General features: G+C 43.7%; 1 protein-coding gene across 1 annotated transcript in view; it reads left to right on the top strand.

Moving 5' to 3' along the window:
* Positions 1-2,162: 2,162 nt before the first annotated feature.
* Positions 2,163-24,359, top strand: part of T265_09116 (hypothetical protein) — a gene marked incomplete at both ends in the record, with an annotated part of 50,758 nt that continues 28,561 nt past the window's right edge. Inside the window, 10 exons of the mRNA XM_009175107.1 lie at positions 2,163-2,405; positions 2,444-2,532; positions 2,557-2,698; positions 2,751-2,920; positions 3,732-3,837; positions 3,915-4,021; positions 5,826-5,943; positions 8,996-9,103; positions 16,982-17,058; positions 24,028-24,138. Of these exons, the coding sequence (XP_009173371.1) occupies positions 2,163-2,405; positions 2,444-2,532; positions 2,557-2,698; positions 2,751-2,920; positions 3,732-3,837; positions 3,915-4,021; positions 5,826-5,943; positions 8,996-9,103; positions 16,982-17,058; positions 24,028-24,138 (1,271 nt within the window). The remainder of the gene's footprint in view (positions 2,406-2,443; positions 2,533-2,556; positions 2,699-2,750; positions 2,921-3,731; positions 3,838-3,914; positions 4,022-5,825; positions 5,944-8,995; positions 9,104-16,981; positions 17,059-24,027; positions 24,139-24,359) is intronic.

The following is a 24,359-nucleotide window of genomic DNA, read 5'->3' as shown; positions in this document are numbered from 1 at the left end:
CGGTTTGCATCCAACTTCGGCATTGCTACTGCTCCCATTTAGACTTGGGCGAATTGGCAGTATCTTGGCCATAGTTGTTCGTTGCAATCGTGATTTTCTCTACTTGCGTCATAGAGGGCGATGCACAACCCGATGGAATTCCCCGATAAAAGATGTCTACGTCCACCTCGCTTGGATTCTCTAATCGAATCCTCATAACAATTTCCGTCATAATTGCGCCTACACACTTCTACCACTTGAGATTTCTCTCATCGGTATCCACCCAGATTTGCTGAGAAATCCCCAAGAGTCCTCATCCTTGACATGTTTCCGCTTATACTGTATTTCTTTAGACCTGTAGACTTGCATCACTCTAATTTGGGCACGGACAACAACATCCTTTTCGGCAAGCGATGGTTTGGCGTGCACAATACATTACCAAATCACCTCAGCTTTCGGTGCTGGACACCTTCAATTGAAATGTCCTCTGCACAACTGGAAACTCGTATCTAGTTGCCTGGCTGCGTATTCGCCGATTTCAGGCTACACGAACCGTAGCTCTTAGACAACGGCTTCCGGAAAACTGAATAAATCTCACTTCTGCTGCTCAAACAGGCCAAGTCTTAGTGCCAAACAAGAAAAGGACTCCTACTGTAGCCTGGTACGCACTTCCTTTGAGATTTAAGGATATGCCGCTCTGTCGCCAACGGGGGTTTTAAATTAGAAAACGCGACGCGACCCTTAGGGTTTCATACATTGACTTCATCCCTCGCACTGGAACCGGAACTAATACAACTCCCAAGATATTCCAAGCGTTTCACGAATTCGGTTGCCTCTCCCTGGATTGTAAGTGGCGTGTTCAGTGACTGCATGTCTAGGTGCGTGACCTTACACTTTGAGGGTGCAAAGTGCATACCAAAGTACCGGATGACCTTGGTCAGTTTATCCAAAAACATCTGCACCCCCTTTTCAAATACAAGCACCAGGGTTTTGAAGACCTTCCAGCGTTTTCATTTTCTCGTTAATCATAAAATAAAGTGGGAATGTATGGCAGTGAAGCATCAGTGGGGCGAGATGGCTCAGTAGTTAGAGCGCGAGTTTATTGACCGGAAGGTCTGTGGTTCGAACCCGACCTCTGCCTCTCGACTTCCCCTGTCTAGGCTTGGGCAACCTGGCAGTATCCCAGCTCTCGTGCCACCTGGTGGCACGGCAGTTAGGCACCGAAAAGGTGCTATAGCTGGACGAAGCATCATTATCGACTTTGATGTTGCTGTCTTTGGTGATGAAAAGGAGTGGAGCGATAGGTCATTCTTGACAGACACCATTTTGTGTACGAAAGCCTTTGAAGAGCTCTCCGTATTTTCTTGCATGCCAGGAAGTTTGAGAGTGCAAGGAACTTGTTATATTCATGAACTTCCGTGTCACTCTACCGAACACGTGTTAAGGAGGATGGATAGGTCAGCTGAGTGATATGCGCCTTGGAAATCCAGATACATCAGAATTACGGGTCGCTCATACGTAAGGCGTTGCTCTAGCACCTGATGGATTGTGGAGAGTTGGATAACGCAACAACTACTAGGTAGACTGGGCTTGCGTCTTTTGCATTTCCAGTTGAGGACAATAATTGTGTTCTAGGTTGACGGCGAGATGTCTCAGGTAGTTAGAGCGCGAATTTAGTGACCGGAAGGCCCGTGGTTCGAACCCGACCTCTGCATCTTGACTTCCCCCGTCTAGGCTTGGGCAACCTGGCAGTATCCGAGCCCTCGTGTTTCCTTCGGGTAGCATGGCAGCTAGGCAGCGGAAGGGTGTTACAGCTTAGCGATTTTTATTTTTTAGGTTGACGGCCTCAAAGCGGGGCACTCGCGGAGTTTGATGATATTATTGATCTCGTTTGTGTCATTCGAGGCAGAATCGTTTTGACGCCAAACTATGTCGCTATATTCTCCGTCATACTTCAAAGCTACTTTATGATCATACTTTCTCTATTACAGCAATAACGGCGATTGGGTGTCTCTGGTGACTGTTCCCCCCTAGAGTGTCGACACATTTCACTCCGGCCCCCGTTTTGTTGGTCTTCACCGTTATCTGTTCTGGTAAACAAGGATGATGCACACTTATTTCATGCTTGTGGGGGTTGACAGGATGCGATACCGGAATTGGAGTCGACAGACTTGAAAGACCCGATGACTTTCTTGCTATCCAGGATTGGTTTCTTTGCTGCCGTGTTCATTTACATTACTTTTCAAACTACTCAGTCATCAGCCATCCGGTGCAAGCATGAGGTACCACCTGTTTCTTCGGTCATTACTCGAGTCGCTGTGTATCCCAAGCGGAGGTTCTTGCGGCAGTTGTCACCTAGCTCACTGCGTATACACGTACATTATGACGAGTCAGTACGACTACTGAGTGATTTTGATGAGATTAAGGTAATCTCCTTCTAATAAACATTTTGTCGCATCCAAAGACAAATGTATTAAACGTGGCAGTTCAGTTTTGGCAAAGTGCCTTGCGGTTGCGCTTTCACTCAACAAAATCGAAACTGCTTCTAGACAGGTGAATTTTATAATGTTTTGCTAGATCCCTTCTGTACGACAGGTCCTGTCTGGGTGGTCTTACGAAACTTCGCACATTGAATCAACAATTGCTCACTTTTTGTGTTAATGGCTGTCACGACGTCACTAAATGCGGTCCGTTGGCAATCCCTGAAGAACACTTGAGCGTAAATACTCATTAACTCAGCTATCTGCCCATCCGCCTGCCTCTCCTTTCAGAAATGTCGATACATAAAGAATGGTTCGCATATACTATCTGGTAACCAAGGGCACGGCTTAAAAGATACAGATTTTATCCTATACATCGCCTCGCTACCCACTGCCCGGTGTCACACAGGTAAAGTCTTGGGTTATGCGGCCCATTGCCAACTGGCTTCTCAGACAGATAGGTGAGTGTTCATCAGTACCTTGTTCGAACACGTGATTGTGCGTTTCATCCTCATAGCCTCGAAATAACGGTTGATTTACTGTTGAGTACTCCTTATTAGTCATGTTCGACAACCCTCTCACCCACATTGGACACGAACAGCGACATGTGGCACATCGTATCTAATTTACATTTCTTCGTAGCTACGTTCCAACACTGAGTCAATCGCTGTCTTGCTCCCTAGTTGATTGCACGGTAGTTCATGATGGCAATTTTAGCAGAAGATTGAGTACTGACATCTGTAGCCATAGCGGATCCGGTCCACCCGATCAATTCAGACTACAGTTGGTTATACGCATCTACTCAGTTCAGATACCTACTGTTTTCCCTTTCGTCTTGGTTATGACCAGTATAAACTGTTAAATTTTGATGATTATGTGGAGATTGGGTATAAGGGGGGAAATCACCTTACAGTAATGAGCTAAAACACGTAGAGGAATGCGGTGACAATGAATTTGCTGTCAGTCCTTCACATACAAAGATGGGATAAATGGAGCTCGAATAGGTAAAAAATTGATAGACTGATTTCTGGGGCGGTATCCGACTCAAAAGTAGATGAGAGAACGTTGACATACAGGTTCTTTCTGCGATGACCAAACATGGAATTGTTTTGGTCACTATGTTCTGTCTCTGTCTCAGGTGATGTTTCAGCCAGATGATTAAGAGTCATGTGTTTTCTGCCTTTTCATTATAATAAAAGTAGTCAGTCAGCTGTCCGTCTAATCACATAAGGTTCTCAGTCAAAACTTCCCCTATTTTGTACGTTTCTACAGACCGATTGCTGGATACATCAACTTTTGTCCAAATACCTTGGGGTCTCGTGTGAGTGATCGTGTGCGTTCTCTGTTCGTGACGAAGCACGAGCTGCTACATGCCTTGGTGGGTCCCAGAATAGACCAGTTTTTTTTAGCTCGATTCGTTTTATGGGAATTTCACCATTCCGTTTCCACTTTTAGGGATTCTCCAGCAGCCTGTTTGCTATGTATCGCGACCACCAGAACAGACCATTAACTCCGCGAGACCCAACTACACAACTGCCCGCTTTGGGTCTGGCGAAGATTGGGTGAGCTTTATAGAAGGGACGATTACTGTCACTAATGCTACCGAATGTATTTCATGTTTTTTTCTCACAGAGATTTAGGCTGAGAAGACTACTTTCGGGTGGCAATTTCAAGCCAGCCACATCTTATTTCCTAGCGCATAAGTAATGCACGTGTGTTACAGTTAGATGTGTCTGTTTCACTTGCTATGCCCCATGCACCAACCATGCACTTTATTACATTTCCCAAACGTATTCCGAAGGCTAGATTCTGGTCTGATTCCTAACGCATCGCACCAGCCTTATTCGTCAATAATGGTACAGAAATTCTTGAAGTTGACTCTTTTTATCAGCATCCCCCATGTGGAACTGTACGCTTTCTCCGCGAACTTTAATAATGAGAATCTCTGGAACCTCTAAAAGTTTGACAACATCGCATTACTTTTAGCTACGAACATTAGAGTCAAGAGTTCAACTTCATTTTACACTGAAACATTGATATACACTCTGAGACTCACAAAGCAAGGGACCATAAGACGCGCAGTGCTGTGTGGGGAGAGTAGTTGCACCTGTTTGTTCACTCTTCGGAGTGATGCTGGTCAGCTAAAATTCCTGTATTTCCTGTCGAATTGTGAATAGCCGGGCCCAGTACCAGTGTGATACACCTACACCAGTTGATTTTCGCCGCGAGACTTTAACAATGAGGCCAGTAATGCATGAGTATAGGGGACAAAAATAATAGTTTATCTCCGACACACTTTTGGTGCTTAGTTGTCATGCCACCTGAAGGAAGCACGAGAGTTGAGGTGCTGCCAGACTGCCCAAGCATAGACAGGAGCAGTTAAGATGCAAAAGTTGGGTTCAAATCACAGACTTTCCGATCAGAGCTATCACGAGCTCAACAATTGGCTAGAATCTCGGATTTAATCGTCTTGTTTGACTTAACTTTCAATGGTCTATCTTTTTTGTAGCACAACAAACGCTTTTCTCAGTGATTTTTACAGATAGCTAACGCAAACTCATTTGAACAATTGTCTCAACTTCCTTATCTCTTTATGCTACATTTGTACTGGTTCACACTTGACCTAGTAAGTACAAGTTTACCTCATTTGCCTAAAGTAAACTATGTAAATAATTTTCTAAGGCGAAATTGCTTTAATGGGGCGACGCCAATTTCCCTTGGTGCTGCGAAGTGTACCCAGCTTGTGGCCCATGCCAGAAACTTAAATGAGGATCTTTTTTCGGTGGTTTACAACCTGGTTGAAGAATGCACATTCGAACCTCTTGGTGATGTCGCGTGTCCATTTGTCGTGCTGTCTAAAACATCCGGTTTATGGGCACTTGACTTTACGCCTTTTTACTGGGATTTCTGTGATTGAATTCGACACGCAATAAAGTCGTACGGTTTTCTAAATCACGCTGCTGAAGGATCGAACTTTATTCATCATTTTGGATGTGTCCAACTCATTAGCTATGCTTACTGTCTGTTCCCGTGCGATCAACATGAATTAGGCCCATCTGAAATTCTTGTGCTGTCCGTTGTAAATTTTCCGTTTTGTGGTCCGTAACTGATTTCGAACTCAGCTGTAACCAACGATTTATGATTATGAGTGAATCCACTGACAACCTTTCCAAGAGCAAACTGTCATCCTTTAGTAGTTTATTGTTTACGTTATGCAACATTTTCTCGGTAATGCTGCAAACAGGTTTTGTGTGTGATGATGCTCCTTTTATGGAGCGTCAAGTTAAATTGATAAACAAATCGAAAATTTTAAACTGTCCTTTATTATATCATTAAGATTCGCTGCTTAATGGTCTCTTTTCACAGTTCCCATGCAGTCTATCAGTGGAGCGATAAGGTTGTTCGGGTTGTAGAACGACGATGGATGAGCGCCTATGGTAATCACACTAAACTTGCGCATATTGTAGTCACTCCGACCGTTTTGGTAAGTTGCATGTGATCGATTGTTTGTCTTTGCGCGCATATTTCTGTCCAGACGATGGTTTCCATGGTTAAGCTCTCAACCAACCGATCGTATGTTACGGCGATTGGTTGCGCGGCAGTCGTGCAGAAGCAGTCGACCGTGCACAACGCATTTCCGGACCAGACCTATCGTATCCATTTCTCTGAATTGAGTTGGTTATCTTTTTCATTTGTGCCACTACTATGCATCACTTGTTACATCCTCGGATGAGTAATAGTCTACGTGCTCGTCTGCAGTAAGAGCAATTGACCAACCCAGATTTTCTACCTACCAGAAAGCTTTCCGAGTGCAGTTCTTCCTCTCCATAACAAACATTCGATGATGTGTAGAGCACATTTTAAGGTTCTAAGCCTGTGCTTTCATGGAAGTGCAGACTCAAACGGATGTCGAATCAAAGAAGTTTTATGAAAACTGTTTTGTAGTCACTATATGTTTATTCATGGAATGGTAGAAAACAGGCGCGACCAGTGAATACATCGTTAGCAATCCACCAAAATGTTCTTCCGCTCATTAATTTTCGAACGCACTGAAAGTCAAGTAACTAAAGAACAAACGGATGGTAAAATCGAAACCTGAAGTTCCAAGTTTACATTCTAACGTAAGCGCGCACTGTCATACAATCAAGTCACGTGTGCCACGATGATGCAACATGTGTTTCAAGCCTTTTTAAAAACAAAGTTTACTAAACGGGTCAGAATTAGAACTTTTGATTTCTGATATCGATTGGCATATTTGTTTACCCGTTGTATGTGTGACGCATATTAGGATTGGCAGGAGCACCGAAATATTTCGGTCCTGCAAAAACTATCTTCTACCGTTATTCAGCTAATGAATCTGAGGGACGAACCAGATGCTGTATGTGGTAGACAATCTTTAAGTAGACGAGATAGTCGCATGGCATCCATTGATTTATTAAGACTGACTGAGTGACGGGGACATATACAGGCGGTCGTGCTTAGGTAGCCAACATAGTTAGTTATTACTAAAACTACACACGGGTTGGTGTAGTAAGTGTTAAAAACAGGACTCTAAAATATATTCACCCATTGTTTTCTTAAATTGTATGATAACTTAGCAGATTCGGTCATTAAGTGAGTGATCTCGATTGACATAGACTTATTACTTTTCAAATGTAGTTTTAGTTCCGTTTTCGATGATTCATTCAACAGACCCCGATTATCAGGTTCGTTCACACAAGTCTACACGATGGTTAGGTCTACGTACTTCCGTTGGGAGCCAATGTTCCGAGTTTCATCAATTCAAACTCCAATGACAACATCCCTGCCTAGTGCGTAGTTACTGGTTTTGGGACCTAAATGGAACAGCTGCTTTGTTTCCCTTCACGTGACTGCTTGCGAGTTTACTCGTCGCTTCCACGGGTATAACCTAGGCGGCCTTATTAAATCGATTACTGGCGTGATAGTGCTTTGCGTATGTGAGTTGGTTCCCCATTCTGCTTGGTAAAACCAAAAACTTCGGATAAAAAGGTCGGAATGAGCACTCAGATCCTGAATTCTATCGAGGATTGGGATGGTACTTTGAATAAACTCTCCATCGAATGTAAAGGGACTTCGGCAGAATACTTTTCAACTCAAGGAGCCCCCGTTTCAGACTACCAAGCAATTTCTGGAATTTTGGTGATGTTGATGAGCAGGCGTTCAACTAGTAGACATGATTTTCAGTAGAAATCACTGGCCTAGGAATGTCTGAATTGTCAGTCCACCGGATGACCTGCTGATAGGGACGATTACTAGATGACGTCCGTTTCCCGAGTTGTCTGTTTGTCGAGCCTTCTCTTATTGACTTGGGCTGGACCGCCAAAAGAGCCGTCTGCCCAAGTAGAAATCACTGGCCTAGGAATGTCTGAATTGTCAGTCCACCGGATGACCTGCTGATAGGGACGATTACTAGATGACGTCCGTTTCCCGAGTTGTCTGTTTGTCGAGCCTTCTCTTATTGACTTGGGATGAACCGCCAAATGAGCTGTCTGCACAATACCTATCTCAATGTGTAAGTTATGCGACCGTAGGACAAAAACGAATTTACGTTGGGAATTTTAAGGCTTGACGAAAGCATCTAGATGCACTGAATCAGATAGATGTATTGAAACACTGTTGTCATGTATCCGACCTACACACGACTAAAGTTGGCAGTTGTAGTCTGGATACTCACATAGTCATGGGTCAGAGATGTGTCTAAGTTTAGGATTCTGTTTTACAAATTTGAGAACTGAGTCAGGTAATGTGGCCAATGGATGGCATTAACTTCGATCAACTGGTTGACTTTGTGGGACAGCTCTATTCCAATTAACAAAACCCACGTTTCCTCCGTCTATATGAAGTGCCAGTGGAAAGTTGCACGGTGGCCCTGATTTTCGTCCGTTTCTTGATGAGGCATCGCTTTGAATTTCACTATTTGCAGCTTTTGTCACGGTACCTTTCACTCATACGTAATGAACGCGTGCTTTTTGCAGACAACGGGAACTTTATGCGTTCAGTACATACGTCCGTTTATGCTTGACTGCTCTTCATTCAGATTATCAATAATGCATGCGGCCTCAATTACTCAACTGCCCTGCTACCTTGACCATGGGTGTTTTTTTCCACGTTTCCTGATGGAGCCCAAAAACGTAAGCAAAATTTATGGGTCCCAAGAGGACGGTTGCAAGAATCTTTGATTTCAATAATATTTTGACGGGGAGGTAGTTTTTTCTCAAACGAATAGGGCGACTTCTCTCTAGTGTAAGCGTAACTTGTTTGTTTTTTGCGTTCTGTTGAACTCACTGGCTTGTGTTTGATGCCAATTTTTATCAGCCTTTCGGATAGTTTTGTTCTTTTCGCCCTTGGCATACTCTTATTCTAACCAGTGCCTCTGGAATTCCATTTTTTCGCCACCTGTTTGGATCCCAGCCGTTTGTCTTCATTGTTAAACTTCCCATTTTTATCAATATTGGTTTGCTACCACTTAATTCTCCTGAGTATAATTCAGTTCACTTTTTCTTCCCCTTTTACAGCAAGTTGCTCGCAAGTTTTTCAACTGTCCTACTTTGGATGGGGTGGAGCTGGAGGACCAGGATGAAGTGGGAGTGTTCCTGACACATTGGGAAAAGCGACTGCTTGAGGTATGGTTTGCTGGTGAGAGCGTGTTATATACTTTCTCCTCCTTTTGTGGTTTTTCATTTTCATCTAACTTCGAGAAACTAAGTTATTACTAAATGTCTTTGAATACTTTGGCTAGTAGGCACTTTGTTTCATTACGTCTTGTCTTTTTTTGATGGCGCTACGGGGTCATTGCATTCGTATATATAGCCTCATTAGTACGACTTAGTTGGTCTCCAAAGATGTTCGCTTAGTCTGAAATTGTTTTTATGCACCTCATGAACAGATTCCTCTCGTTTATGATGTCCTTTGATCGTGCCAGCCCGGGATTCTGTTGTACTTACATTCAAGATATTGTTGAATCATTTATTTGCCAGTACTTAGTGACTTTTCCTGAAGCTTCGATTAGCCGATTCTGCTAACCGATTTCAATTTGTAGCGGTAGTGGCGGAATAAATCAACAACCGTGCTCTCCGTTGATACAGTTTAACTGCTGACGATAGGCTGATAGTGGGATGGCTAATCACTATAACCAGTAATACAGATATGAAGTTGGTGAAAGAACACCTTGCTGTGGATTCGAAGAATTTGGTTTCATATATATTTTTTCACGAACATGAGAAACGATCGGTCTATTTAGTAGTAGCTAATGTTTCGCTTTTGATACAAAAGCTTCGTCAACCTAAGTGATTAAGTTACAGGGTTGGTCGGGTTTCCAGACACCAAAAACAGATCAGAAAGATCTTTTTCTAATAGAAGGCTGAATCACTGTTGCGTGCCGTTCAGAAGGTTTCGTTGGTCAGTGTGGGTAAGCAAGTGTTTCGATCGGCATGCGAATGGTGTTGAATTTTGAACGATTTCGATGTTTATTTCCTTAGGTTCGGAGTACTTAATTGGGTAGGCGGAGAGTGCCTGAAATTCGATCGGTTTCAGCTTCAGTCGGCTAATGACTATTCTTGACTGACAACTGCGCACCGTTACCTGACTAAATCTACCGATTATCTGCCAAGTACATATGAAACAATGACTTCTCGATCAGTTTCAAGGATTTTCCAGAGCAATCGCAGATTTCTAAATACTCCACACTGAAGTTGCGGAGGTGGAATTTATCGGGGGTCAATAGTGCAAGCATAGAAAGATATGGATGCTAAAGAAATTGCTTTTAATGATTTAGTTTTCCAGAAAAAGGTGAAAATTTGACGCAGTTGTCAAACAAAGGACTAGATTTGTCAATAAAGGGCTGAATCTTACACTGAACGAAACTATGTTAAGTGTGTGGGAACTTATCTCGAATTCGGAATATTTAACAGGAGTGGAAAAGCTGCGAATGCACTTGTTCACGGTTCTAAGGTTGCAACTGTCAGGAAATCCCCGTAAAAGCGGGGATCGTTAAAAGGCCTATGACAGTTGAATGATACAATGGTTATAAAGTTGAATAAGGGTGATGCCACAGCCGTCGTGTGAATGCAAGCGATTACCTGTATAAGTTTCTAAAGCACATACCGACAAACTAATGGTTGCAATGTTATGTCGATAATAAGAGTGAGGTTGGAATGGGTGGATGTTTAAGCCCTATGATAAACCATTTGCGGCAAAGCAACTGCTGTTGGTTGTATACTAAATAGCGCAACTCAATTACAACTTCACCGGTCGTTAAAGCAGGTATCCTGATAAAACCAGCAGTTCTCTACCACGCGAGATAACCAATCTTTTCAGCAGCACATAAAATATGAATCCGTACGATTTTTTGTCCTTTGGAGATAGACGGATTTCTAATGCCATCTTGGTGTGCGCGATCCTTCCTAAGGCGGACGCTTCGGAAGTAGCGGGGCGACTGTTTCTGGTAAAAGTAACACTGCAAGAATGAATACAACTTTGATTGCGCGAGATAGTTAAGGGCACTAAAACATGGGTATAGTGGGATAACTGTTTTCGACTCGGTTGTTTAATCTCAAGGACAGGTTCTTCTAAGTAATCCCAGGGTTTTCACTCATTGAATAACTTCGGACGGAAGGTTTTGACTGGGTATGATTCTCTACCGAGAGTTTTTATCGTCATGCAAATGTGATTCGTCGTTATCAAGCCTGATGGGGCCTGCTATGAGCGTGTCAGTAATTGGAATTCCTGTATAAAGCTCAGCATGTCTATAGTCTATCTGTGGCCTAATACACTCTCTGGACTGTGATACTTAAGTGTGATTAGAAAGTAAAAAGTACCATTTACGAGAAGCTAACAGGCAGATTTCATCTTTGGCCAATCATCGGCCCTACCCAAGAGAGCATACGCAGTTATTGTCTCATTGATATGTACAGAGGAGATTGGGTTCGGTATCGGGACTCTGTAGGAAGCGGATCAGCAGCAGATTTCAAACAAAGCTGGAAAATCTGAGAGTATTCGGTGGATGCTAACAGAGCCAACATATTAGTAACGCTCCGGAATGACATTCAATGCTCACTATTGGGGGACGGCCTTCCGGTTAAAAGTACCACTAGTCGCGTGTATAAAATTGAATGTGATGACTTCCGGAAAGTTAAGATGGGACATACAGGCAAAGAAATATAATCCGGAATTGGTGAATATAAGAGGAGAGTGGAATGCACGTAAATAACAGGCTTTGGTCAAGGACTCGGCGATTACCGGACATGCACTGTGCAGTGGACATAAACTAGAGTTAGAAAAATTGGAAAGTTTTCATGTGTACGATGTATACTACTTAGGAAGATGGTCGAGGTGAGGAAAATTTCCAAATTTCCAAAATTTCCAAGCTTCCCTGCGTATATAGAATAGAGTCGTCGAACATGTGGAGAGTGACTTCAAATCAGTCTGTTTGACACGTGATGGTTAGAGGTTGTTAGTCAAGAGTCCTTAGCATGTGTGGTTTAGATCTAAAGTACGAAGCTACCCATCTGAATTCCAGGTACTCCGCCTGCTCAAACTGAACAATTGCACCGTTGACTGCTCCACAAACCAACAAAAATGTCAATCGCTCTCAATTATGTTTAGCTGAATTGTTTTAACGCCCAAACCCTTCTCAAATTTATGTAAGACTGTCCTCAGCACTTTAGTCGGTACATTTGCTCGCGACCCTGCCAAAAATTTGTAGCTGACACCTGTTTCTGATTAGTTGCCTGTCAGAAAACCCGACCGATCCTGTAGCTTGGTCAATTGGACTGACGAGGCTTTTAGGTGGAAAGCGAAACGTTCCCCGATAGTTGTTCAAAATTTTCCGAAAGGATCCATTTTTAGTCAGTTTCAAGCGTTATCGGAGTAGTTTGGGGCACTCATTCGTTGGAAATGAAGGCTTCAGTGTAGCAGCGCATTCATTTTCATGACCGTCATAGGTCGGCCGCTCGGAATAACCGAATGCAGCATCCGTTGGACGACTATATGTCCAACTAACTACGGGCCAGAACAAAGTTCAGCCTACCGGAATTCAGCTTTTCGTCTCGACGCTTCTCATCCCATCCTTCTGATGCGGTATTTTATTTACGAAAGAGGAGCGTTGGTGTCCGTGATGGAGACTCATTTGAGTATCTATCGTAGTTGGCGGATAGATACTGAGCTCCAGTCTGTGCATTACGAACCCAATGATTTTTTTGCTTTTATATTGTTGTCGCACCACACGCGATCTCAAGCTTGCTTGCGTTTAGAGACCTTTTTCTAGTAAGCCATACAACTTTGCAGTGAACTCTAATCTGAAGTTTTGACGTTGATGAGCAAGCCTCCGGTCGTTTCCAGTCTAGCGCAGCCTCACTTAGTTCGCCAATTCTGCCTCAAGATATATGCTCCCCCCAGAAATCAAAACCTTTGTGGGTCTCTTATTTCATTGCTTGCTGGGGGGGTTACTGCTTGTCCAAAGGGACTTGGGGGAATCCAACTTAGGTTGGCTTTTCGGGCGCTTTTTCAATATCCACAGTATTAATCTTCCTTGGGGCTTTAATACTTCAATGTCGGCCCGATCGTATCCCGATAAAATCTTTGAGCTGTTTGGAAATCCACGAACGAGAGTTCCGTTGAAATTTCGATTGGATCTTTTTTCCCACGGTTAGTATGCATTGCTGATTTATTGTTTGTAGATGACTGGTTAAATAATCACAAGTTATCAGCCGTGAGAATCAAGCAAAGCTCGCACCAACGGAATCACCTTGTCGAAGTCTCACTCAACCCAAGTATACACCTACCCTTAGACACCTCCCTCCCTCACAAAATCTGCGCGTTTCGTCAACTATACTAGAGTTACAAGGTCGCACCTAGCTCATATATGCAGCCGATTGGTGATCTGAGGACCAACAACTCCTTTTCAAAATTACACACAATGGTCTTCTGTGTGGAATATGGAATATGCGAGCTGCAACTCCGCCTTCCCCCGAAGAGGGACGGGTTAGAAATGGTTGGCCCCAAAAACCGCACACTCCGGTAGCCCAACGGTTGACCGTGACTGCCGGCGGATTACTCAACACGGTCGAAATGCTTTTTAAACCAAAGAGTCTGGTGGTGCTCAAAAGGCACCTTTTGTGCGCAGCCGCATCAGGAGCCAGACAGTAATGCCTCACTCCCCCTCTTGGGCTAAGTTGCCTTCAGCTGAGGAAGTCAGATTATTGATGCCGCATCAGAGCCAGACAGTAATGCCTCACTCCCCCTCTTGGGCTAAGTTGCCTTCAGCTGAGGAAGTCAGATTATTGATTCGTCGCCCCCGACATGGTCTTCCAAAGAAAACCCCGCGTCCTCGCGGGTCAAATTTTAGGGGCAGGGTCCCTGGGCAAAACCCCACATTCTCCCACTGCCTTATGGGTCAAACTTTTGGAGTACCTCAACCGAACTCCGCGTTTCAGCCTGGGCTGTTCTTCATTCACTGGCTCGTCCCCAAACATCTCTCACTCAATTTATAATCCATTTAACTGTAACATTTGCACCGCATCTAAGTTTCTGCTCGGTAAAATAAATCAAAATGAACCTCGTTAAATCCTAGGGATCTGTTTCATATTACGGCTTTTATCGGACATACTCTGTGTCAAATTGGGTGACAGGTAGCTCTTCCTCAGACCTTGTTCTCCCGGTGGATGTATGTTATGTCTCCCCGGCACCAACCCGGATGTATCGCACTTTACTGTTGGGTTGTCTGGTGATCTTGATGCAATGGTTTGTGGGAGCAACGGTGTGGGAAATTGTTCGACCCCTCGGCTGAATGTGCTGTATTGAACTGGATTCCATTAAATGATCATCTTTGCGTTGTTAGGTTGTCTGGTCTAATCAAGACCAATGCGTCTCGATGTGGTAAAAGGTGTTTGTTCTGTCAACATACGCTCCGACTGAAGGCAGCTCTGGGACTGAGAAATACAGCTTCTATGAAGATTTATCATGGCTACTGTGGTCAGCCAGAAGTGAAGATATCGTGATTCTGGTGGGTGATATGAGTGTTCAGCCTGGCCGATTAAGTCCTGAGGAAGCCTATCTTGGCGGCCGATTCGAAGTTGGCTCCTGTCTCACAGATAATGGGGAATGACGTTTTCAATTATGTGCAGAACATCATTTGGTTACAGCGAGTGCAAACATTCATCACAAGTATTCACGTTGTATGACATGGAGGCCACCAATGCAAAAACAGTCGTGGATTCATCTGGACCATACGACAATCCGTTACCAGTGGAGGGCTTCTATACAAGATTGTCGTTCATTGGTTCATCATTGTTCATTGTCGTTCGTACACCACGGCCATTCAGTTCACTACCTGCAAGGCATCTGTTTTTCTTACTAATATGGAGCTGCGAAGCTTCCAGAACTCGATGGGTACAATGGTCATTTGGATGCCGACTGGATAAGGGTGAAAGAGATAGTAATCATGGATTTTGAAATCGTTTGCCCGAGTTCACTCCCACACCGTAATTAACACTGGATCTCGTCGCGGTCAGCAGCTGTGACTGAGGCCAGGAGATGACTGCAATGGCGCGCGCAGATCTCTCAACCACGGAATAATGAGTAGCATAAGGATTAACAAAGGTTGCTAGAAGATCCCAAAAAGCCCGGAAAATGGAGATGAAAAAACCGCCCCCTATTTAAGTTTATCCGGTCAACTGGTCTGAGGAGCTTGAATCGTATTGAAACGATCAAGCTGATGGAGCTCAAGTCTATTCACAAAGATGTCATCGTGGTCGACGGACTGAACACTTTGAAGAACATTTCACCTGGTCCACGTCAACCCAACCTCTTCAAGGACCAAATGAACCCTAGTCGAACCTCGACACCAGTCCACAATCAGCAACAGAATTTCAGTGTACAATTTTATCGCTTCAACTCAACAAAACACCTGGCGCAGATGATTAGCATCCTGCATCCCTAAAAGACGGTGGTGAGTCCATCTTGGTTGTCCTGATTACTTTACTCCAAAGAATCTGAAGAGAAGAAAGAATACCGTCAGAATAGGGTGTCTCAACGGTGATTCCTACATTTCGAAAACGACACAGGAACATCGTGTGAAAGCCACAGTGGTATCAGTCTAGTGGCCAGTGCTTTCGAGGTGTCGTCTTGTATTATCCTCCGCGAGTTTACCCATTGTCAGGAGGCTTCGTTGTGCTCGAGTATACCTTCACTTTGCGACAAGTGTTGGAGCTGCGCCCCATCTGCGTCCTACCATGAACTCATACGTGCCTACGGTAAATGCCCTCGTGAGTTCACCGAATCCAGTGAAGTCAAGAAAGGGTGACTTCAGTCGCCCAGCTGCGCAATCTAGGTGGATTGGTGAAAAGTGAAATCACTTCCCTAATTGGGAAGATTGGGTCACCGTTCACTAACCAATTTATGTGGCGCCCCACGTAACATCAACTTTACTTTCAATGGTAAGGTGTATGATGCCGCGGTTCGGTCTCTCCTCCTTTATGGATCAAAGACGTGGCCGCTGCGTGTAGAACTTTGAGGGCTTTCTTTGACCATCGGTGCCTCCAGAGCATTACGACGGTCTGGTGGGAGCATTAGATCAATGATGATTACACTGGATAGTCTTAGGGAACGGTCACTCTCCCTCGGTAGATCAGGTGGTCACACTCTACAGATTACATCGGTTAGGCCACGTACTGCATATACCAGAGGATCTCTTGCCTGTTAGTGTAAGGCACAAAAATCCTGACTAACCAGCTTGGTGTCTGCCATCTTCGTGGATGGGGACCGCCGGACGGGACAAACTACTGGTTAGTAAACTCGGCGGATGTGGCTGCCACACAGTCAATAAATGTCTCGCATCAGAGGTATCGCCTTCACCCTTTAGCTCTGACATCCTTCCATACAGGACAACCATAACCGTTCAGAGTCTATGATCGATTAGATTCATTTTTACGTTTCGGGGGTGGTTTCCTCAGCGGATGGCTAGCTCATGGTATATATTTGTTTGTTTTTTTTAAATTCGTTTCTTCACGGAGGATTGTTACTCTCTGGGAAGTTGCTTTTCATGAATATTATAATAAGTTATATGTGAGGGCCTTGGAGCCTTGTAAGAGCCGAACATTTTTAAAGCGGTTTGTACTTGAAAACCAGTGCTGATGAAAGGATCACAGACAGAATGAATTTTCTTGGCCACCAAGTCCACATTTTTGTATAATTTAGTGTGCGTCGCAGCACTTTTTATATGTCCTGCCGATCCGAAATTTCGGTCACTGCCGTTGTGGCGGCTGAATTGTCTAATGAGCTCGGTGTTTTTATTTGAGGCATCTTATCACCAATTGGGGGTTATTCTCAGTGCATCCCCTTAGGAGTTGTTGTACCCTACGATGCACTAGTGATGTTAACCCACTCGGCAATCTGCTTGTCCCGACTCATTGAGTTGTGGCCTTATTTTCTGCGTCGGTATATTTATTCTCACTTACTCAGCCAAGTGATCTGATAATGCTCCGTCTCCTCGCCTTATCCCCTAGAATGAACTGATGACAGCCACCTATACGAATTCCTACCGTGTTTCGCCCATCACGTTAGCCATGATGGAAGATACGGGGTAAGTTTAAATATGTTCCGCGAGACATGGCCTGTCCGCTTGTAATGCTGCTGTGGAAGTTTTTAAGTTGTTCCTGTTTTGTCGATGTACTGCAGTTTCTTGGGAGCACAGTCGTGACAAGGAAATACCGTAATATCAATCCCGTTTTTGTAAATGAACGTGTTTCACCAAAATCCTCACTGGTTTTAAACAATGAAATTCAAGCCGATAGTTAAGGCATTGGTGCATGTTTGTCCCGCCAGTACCACTCAACATGACACGCGGCTGCAGCTGGTTAGCTGTAGCCGTCCGATTCGTTGAACAACCAGTGCGCAGCCTGTGGATGACTGGCTAAACCACAGAAACCGATGAGCGCTAATTTCGTGGTTTCCAACGTTCGTACAGTTTCTCTACATGATTATAAACGCACACGGTGTTTATTCTTTCGGGAACTAGTCAAGCGGTTTTTACCTGCCCTGCTTTTCCGCAGCGATGCAGTTCGTACACTTTTCCTATAAAAAAATCCCCGTAGAGGAAACAGGCTTCTCAAGGGGAAAATCTTACAACATAGCACTTTTTTCCACTGCATTCGATGTCGAAGTGATAAATTCCGCTGAACAGGATGGGAATCGCTTGATTGTTCCCGAAATGGCTGATTTAGCACCAGAGGGAATACCATACATCTTCGTCACTTAATGAGATTTACGAGGCGGTAATGACGCAAAAATCAGTCATTACCACCGTCCTCTGACAGTTGTAAACCCTTCTAAAAGTGTCTCAGTTTATTTGAGAGCTTCATCGTTCCTTCTAGTTGAAGTACGGAGTCGGCAATTAGGACTATGCATCGTGTGAGAACTCGATGTTTGTGAAGTTGCGAAAACGTTTCGCACTTTTTTCTCTTCGCATCCATATATTCTGTGTACTGGGATGAATAACCACGCCGATTACGATGAATGGTTCACTCACTCGTTCCGTCGTTTCCTATTTCATCAGTTCTAAGTCAGTTATTTGAACACTTTGTTGAATGTCAAACTGACAACGGCTGCACACTGACGAAATTTATCGTTTGTTAGGATTGATGTCACAAATATTTGGGACGCAGGACTTTCAACTTTACAAGTTGAGTTTTATGAATTGGAAGTCTTAGGTACAAGTTTACGAATACTCAAAGGAGATCACATAGAGTTATCTTTTATCTGTATTCCTAAAATGCGATTTGGTATTACGATCGAACCATCGCATAATCTTTGGAGACACCAACAACAAAACATGGATTGGAATCAGGTCACTTACGTGGCTCGTGCAGTTTACTTTCGACCTCACGAAACAATCCGAACTTGAGTCTCTCTGCGTTCAGTAACACTATTCTGATCAGAATATAAGAGCCGGCATTGTGTAAACGGATTTCCATGTTTAGCTTGGAACTAACCTCCCTTTAACCGTTTGCGCAATATGACTGTCCTGTGGAGGATATATATTCTATTTACACGACCATTAACTAGGACGAAAGAGTTGGATTCCTGTGGCTTATCTAATCGATTTGATACTCGTTTCAAAAACGAGAAAACTGTCAAATAAAGTAGTATGCAATATCGTAGTTCGGTTTGTCCCTGCAACATGCGCCGTTCCGAGGATAAGCAAGCTGGTTTGCTGATGGTCAAGATAGATTGAACTATTGTTGATAAATGTATGACAGCTTGGTGGTTCCTCTGCGCCGGTGAATAGTAAAACGTCGGAGGACCTGAATTTACCGTTCTGACGAACTAGAGATTACAACGGGGTTGCTGGATAAGGATTCCATTAACCCGCCATTCCATGTGACCATTGGGGCGATTGAAATCGGGTCAGAAGGATGGCTCCCAGGTCACCAGAATCTGGCGTTTGAAAAGGTCTGATTATACACTTCATACAAATCTGATGGAGTCTGAAAAAAACATACTTGCTTGTGTCCTCTCGAGAAGCGACCCTCCCGAATTTCGGAGAACTGTTCCGCACAATCCCCAGGTGCCTTCGTCATGGGGACACCATGGAGTTTTTCTCCAGTCTAACTAGTCGTCATGTCCCAAATAACGGCGTGATATACATCATCCCTACTTGAACTTTATCACCGTAGCAGGCAGTAAAAATATGCCTCCCGAGTTCTTCATGCGCATGTCATTTGTTATCTTTGATTTATGGATGGACGGGTTGTAAGCATAAAAAGTATGAACGACTTTTACGGTCCAAGCATATGCAATACTTTCTGCTAATAATTTTAAAACATCCTGATCTAATAAATCGTGAAGCTGGCGGAATATCGTTGCAACAGAGATCTCTACGGCCAAAAAATTATGGATTCTCGTCCAACTTCTGTTTTAACCGATTTCATCGTGACCATTTGGCATTCAGTCAAATATTCAACTCACAAACAGATGCCTGCTGGTCCTGTAGACAGTTAAAAACGACTGGTTCTCAGGTGTCAGGCGAGGCTAAGAGCGGTGGTCTATCGAGAAGCCTGATGGACCCGAGCGGCCTAGGCATTTGAAGGAGCACGCAACGCTGTAAATGCCTGATGACTGGTCCAGGTGATCGTCCACCTGTTCCTCTTCACTCCAACCGCCTCCCGGCAATACAGAACTGAATCACGAGCTGAATTTTCGGTTTCAGAGATATACGCGTGTATCTTCTCTCAAATGTCACAGATCTGGTCCTGATGACCTGTAACCAACTCTGTGCAGCGTTGAAGGCGAACTCTTTAGCCACTGCATGCCTGCCCTGTCTGGGGCATCGGGTTCATCCCAACTCAATAAGACAGCAGCCGTACCGTTTCCTAAATCGGGTTGATGGAATTGAGTGCAGCAACCGCATAGATGCCAGCTTAACTCCTGTTATAATGATAATTCTGAAGTCACCTCTTCGCCTTGCGACAGCACTCAAAGTCTCGTGCTGATTGATGCAGACTGGAATCAGACATAATGGAGCACACATTGATCATATCTTCACACTCCATCAGATACCGGGACAGTCGCTTACTCATAAGACTCCCGGAATCTCGTGTTCGACACTGTTGATCGGCCAATCAGTGTATACACGATAGCGAAGAAATTTTGTTCTGTTGGTGCTGCTTGCGGTCTGAAAAAGGGTCCGCGTGATTCCTCTAATGCTTATAGGGGACACTGCTACCAACCAACCGACATGGAATTTCTGCTGCGGCTTTTTATTCTGATTAGGTTTTTGTAAGGTTTTCGGATTTGTTGGCTAGACTAACACTTCATCCTATCCACTTCCGATTTTGGTCTCCTTTTACCTCAGGGTTTCCTTGAACAGTCAAAGTTATTGCACAGCCGTGGAACGTCGATGTCATATACTGATGGTGGTGATGATAATTTTGTTTACTCTAGGCTATTCAGCACCATTTTTCATGGAAGTAGCTTCGAGGGATGCCTGGTTGTTGCCTTTAGCGAGGGTGCTTCCTCATGAGACTAACGGGGACCATATCGCACGCGTTTTGCATCGGGTTTAAGACATTATAATATCCAGGCCTTTGGAACAGCCACTGTAATCGAACGGCGGCTTCGTGTACTTTATCTGAAGTGAAAATACCAGATATTCAATGGCTCTTGAGATCCGTAAATAGTTCGGTGCCATAGTCGCTGGTGCATGCGGTCTCTGTCGTTACCAACTTATGGCTTCTTGCTACTTAGCTAAACCTGAATAATAACCACGAACCAAGCTTTTTTTTACCTTGGTGTATTCGTTGTGACAGTGTGATTGATGGGTTTGGAACATTCGACAAACAAGGTTGTCGTTCCTTTCTCCATGTGGTTCTGTTGCCGTGATTCAGTATTGCAACTGTTTCAGCAAGTAGCGTTGTGTGCCAACTTAACGAGCAAACCAAGTTCACTCCAGACTTGGTTTATATGGTGCAATACTACTTCAGGAATGATACTGACATTGGTCGACTACGCTAATATGGGTCAATGGCGCATGGTATTTGTATTGTACTATGTCCCCGCTTCGGGAGTAAATCAGTCATTCACAGAACCGAAAACTACATCATCGTGAATTGTGGACGGTTTATTTTGGTGAATTGGAGTTGTAGTGGAAAAGCATTCCGTACTCTGAAAATAGTTTTTCTCCTGTACGAGGAGTGTTTCACCCGTATTAATCGAAGTTTAAAGTGGTATGATAAGTCCGCGTAGAAGCTACTAAAATGATAAAAGCTCATCACTAGTCCGGATACAAATACCAGGAAATAAGATCGCTAATATATTCCTTTTTATCGCCTCGACTACTGACTAAACAGGATGCGATATTTGAGATTATACTGACAAGCCGAAAACGAGCTCATCCACAATCTTTTGTTCTAAAATGGAATGAGCATTACTGGTAGTTTTCGATCATGCTATAGAAAGCTGAATGCAACCATTGAAATCTCTCACATGGTAGTAGATTCGCATAATAGATCACTTGTAGTGAGTAATAACTCATTAATGGATAGTCGTGTGCGATTAGGAATAAAAATACAGCGCGTTGCCAATTAATTGAACAACTAGAGCACACTGTGCGTATAAAAGCTACTATTGGTTGACCTTGTTCTGTCCACTTTCCTTGCATCTACAGGAAACATTGAGTATTGCGTAGTCAGAGCAATTTACTTTGGTTTGAATTCGGATTTTACACTGAAAACGGGCGGACTTTTGAACCCTTTATTGAAAACAAATTTATTCAAGCTCAGCCATGCCCTCAATTCATTGTCGTGCACATAAAGGTAGTTCGCTGATCGGCTTACCTGACTGGTTTTCTCAGACAACTCTGTTCTAGTCAACTTGGTGTTTTCCGTTTCAAGTTCATAGGGCGGGACAGTGGAGCGTTTCCAAGCAAGTCCTTTAAATCTGATCGATGTGGTTGATCTTCTGGTTTACTGGTTACATGATCGAACGGCTCAACTAAAAATATGTGACTGTAATCCTTTTGGTGTGGAAAATGGTAGAGTTGGAGTAAATCTTCAAGGGCAGCCATTATGTGGCTAGGAAACAGTTTCGGATCCTCCAGGAACGTCGCCTCCGTTCGAAGGAGCAATTATTGAGGGTGTTTCTGTATGAGGTTGTGAGAAGCATAGGTAAACAATGGCTACCCACCTATGGAAATAGCAGTTTGTCAGATAATCGAGGTTGGAGAATTTCGGGAAACTTTCGAAAGCAGAACCGGAGTCGCTTTTGTCAGCATTCGCTTGCTTGGAGTGATAAACCTGGTAAAGATTCCGTCAGAAAAAAAACTCGCCGAGGTTTCTTGATGTACACTCATCTGAGCAGACCATCTGTATCGTTTCTGTTGATGCCTTTAGAATAGCCAATGCAGCAACGCCTACAAAAAGACTTCTCCCCAGGAGGGACCGCAAGAACACCTACCGTCGGTCAATAAGTCACTCCAACGGAAAAGGGTCAGCTCCCATGAGAGGTCAAACTACCGAGGTAGCTCATTTGGTAAGGGCGCGAACCGGGTGGTCTTCGGTTCGGACCCAACCCTGGCATCTCGACTTCTCCTGTCCAGGTTTGGGCAGTCTTATAGTATCTCACCTCTCGTGCTTACTTCGGCTGGCATGGCAGCTAGGCATCCAAAAGCCAATGTAGCTGAATGGCTATCTATCATTATGTCGCTGTTATATCGTTGTCCCCATGTGGACAACTCTAGTGGGACGGGATTGGTGAGATTCACAGTGCAGCAAAGTGTTGGGAACCGTTGAGTCCGCCGTGAATGCCTGATGGCGTCACGTGTTGAACGAAGCCATTTAACGAATAACTTGTTGAGAGTTCAGCAAAATTACCTTCCGTGATTTTATATGACCACGTAGTGATCACTTTGGAAATGAAGTGAAGATCGCGCTTATGGAAAGAATTCCGGGCGAAATGATTTTATTGAGAGTAGTAGAAAGTTGATTCCCAATATTTCACAAAACAACCACGTTTCTATCTCTGTGTGGGAAGAGAAACTCTGTCAACAACCCATACAGGTTTCTACATAATCTCAGCGGAACTTGAAAACCTCAGTAGATACATTATGGGATACTGTCACGGATGAATGGTCGTCTCGTTGACTTTTAGTTTATTGGTTTCACTTAGAGTTGCATATTAGTGAATTATCGTTTTTAAATTTCAAGGAGGATTCCTTCACTCAGATTCTAATTCAACACGGACTGTATTTCAGCTGTCATTTTCTTTTCAGTAGTTTTCTCTTCAAAGGCCACTTTGGTCATTCAGACGATGTAACTAATGTCATTTTTTCCGTTTTCAAAAGTTTTCGCAACTAGATCAGTTGGGTTCGAGTGTAAACGTGTCAAAATTATTGATCCATAGGAAAATAGTACTACTCAGGCTTATACTGTCCAACACTCGTTTAACGCACTTATTCCCAGTGAAGTGATTGTACCAATCAGCATTTCACCGTTTCGGTTTGATTCCTAACAGTATCTGTATAACGAAGGCTTTGCTTTTAAGGAAAGTGTAATCGTTTCCTACTGAAGGGTTTTTCTTTATATCTTGATGGATCTGTGTATCGGGTCGTTGAATACATAGCACTGGCTACAGGATTAACCTGACACTTATGCTTATTTAATGCAGGTAGCTTTTACTCTGAATGAGCAACGTCTGGTATGATTTTGTGAGGTTGCGGTCAAGTGTTGCAGTCTTCTGGTGTAAGAATGACCTTCTGAATCACTTTTGGTTGTCTCGTTTTTTTCAATCTCCACTGCAAACCACGTATGGTCAAACCATTTCGAACAGAGCATAAGATTCATTCTCTGTTTTACTTCGCGTGATCCCTGCATGATTGCTATCCTTCAATTGCAACAAACAGGGTAAGTGGTGCACCCAAACGGGAATTTGTTCGTGTAAAACAGCACATCACACCTGGTTAATATTGTGAACGTCGACTTAATACAGCCTATGTCTTCTTGGATTTGTTCAAACGAATAAGATTGAATTTTCATTCATCTTTCTCTTCGCTTCTCAGCTGGTATCTCGCCAACTACGCCATGTCCCATGATTTCAGTTGGGGCGGTGGTCTTGGATGCTCGTTTGCGATGGCCAGTTGCCTGGAATATATGCTCGAACGACGTCAGATGTAAGCGGAATGTTTTATTCATCTGCACTTTACACTTATCTACACGACGATCAGTCCATATCAAATCTTATATGTCACCTTACGAGCTCCACTTCTTGGTGTGATTTTTTTGCGGAACGTGTACTGAGCCAATCAATCGTTCTACTCCTACTCTGAACGAATCTACTTTGCCATCCGTCATACTAATGAAATTCGCTTGGAAATAACCCATCGGGTTGCTT

Source organism: Opisthorchis viverrini (genome assembly GCF_000715545.1).
Source record: "Opisthorchis viverrini unplaced genomic scaffold opera_v5_257, whole genome shotgun sequence".
Taxonomy (NCBI): domain Eukaryota; kingdom Metazoa; phylum Platyhelminthes; class Trematoda; order Opisthorchiida; family Opisthorchiidae; genus Opisthorchis; species Opisthorchis viverrini.
Note: the sequence above shows the minus strand (reverse complement) of the source record. Positions and strands in the feature narration are given on the sequence as shown.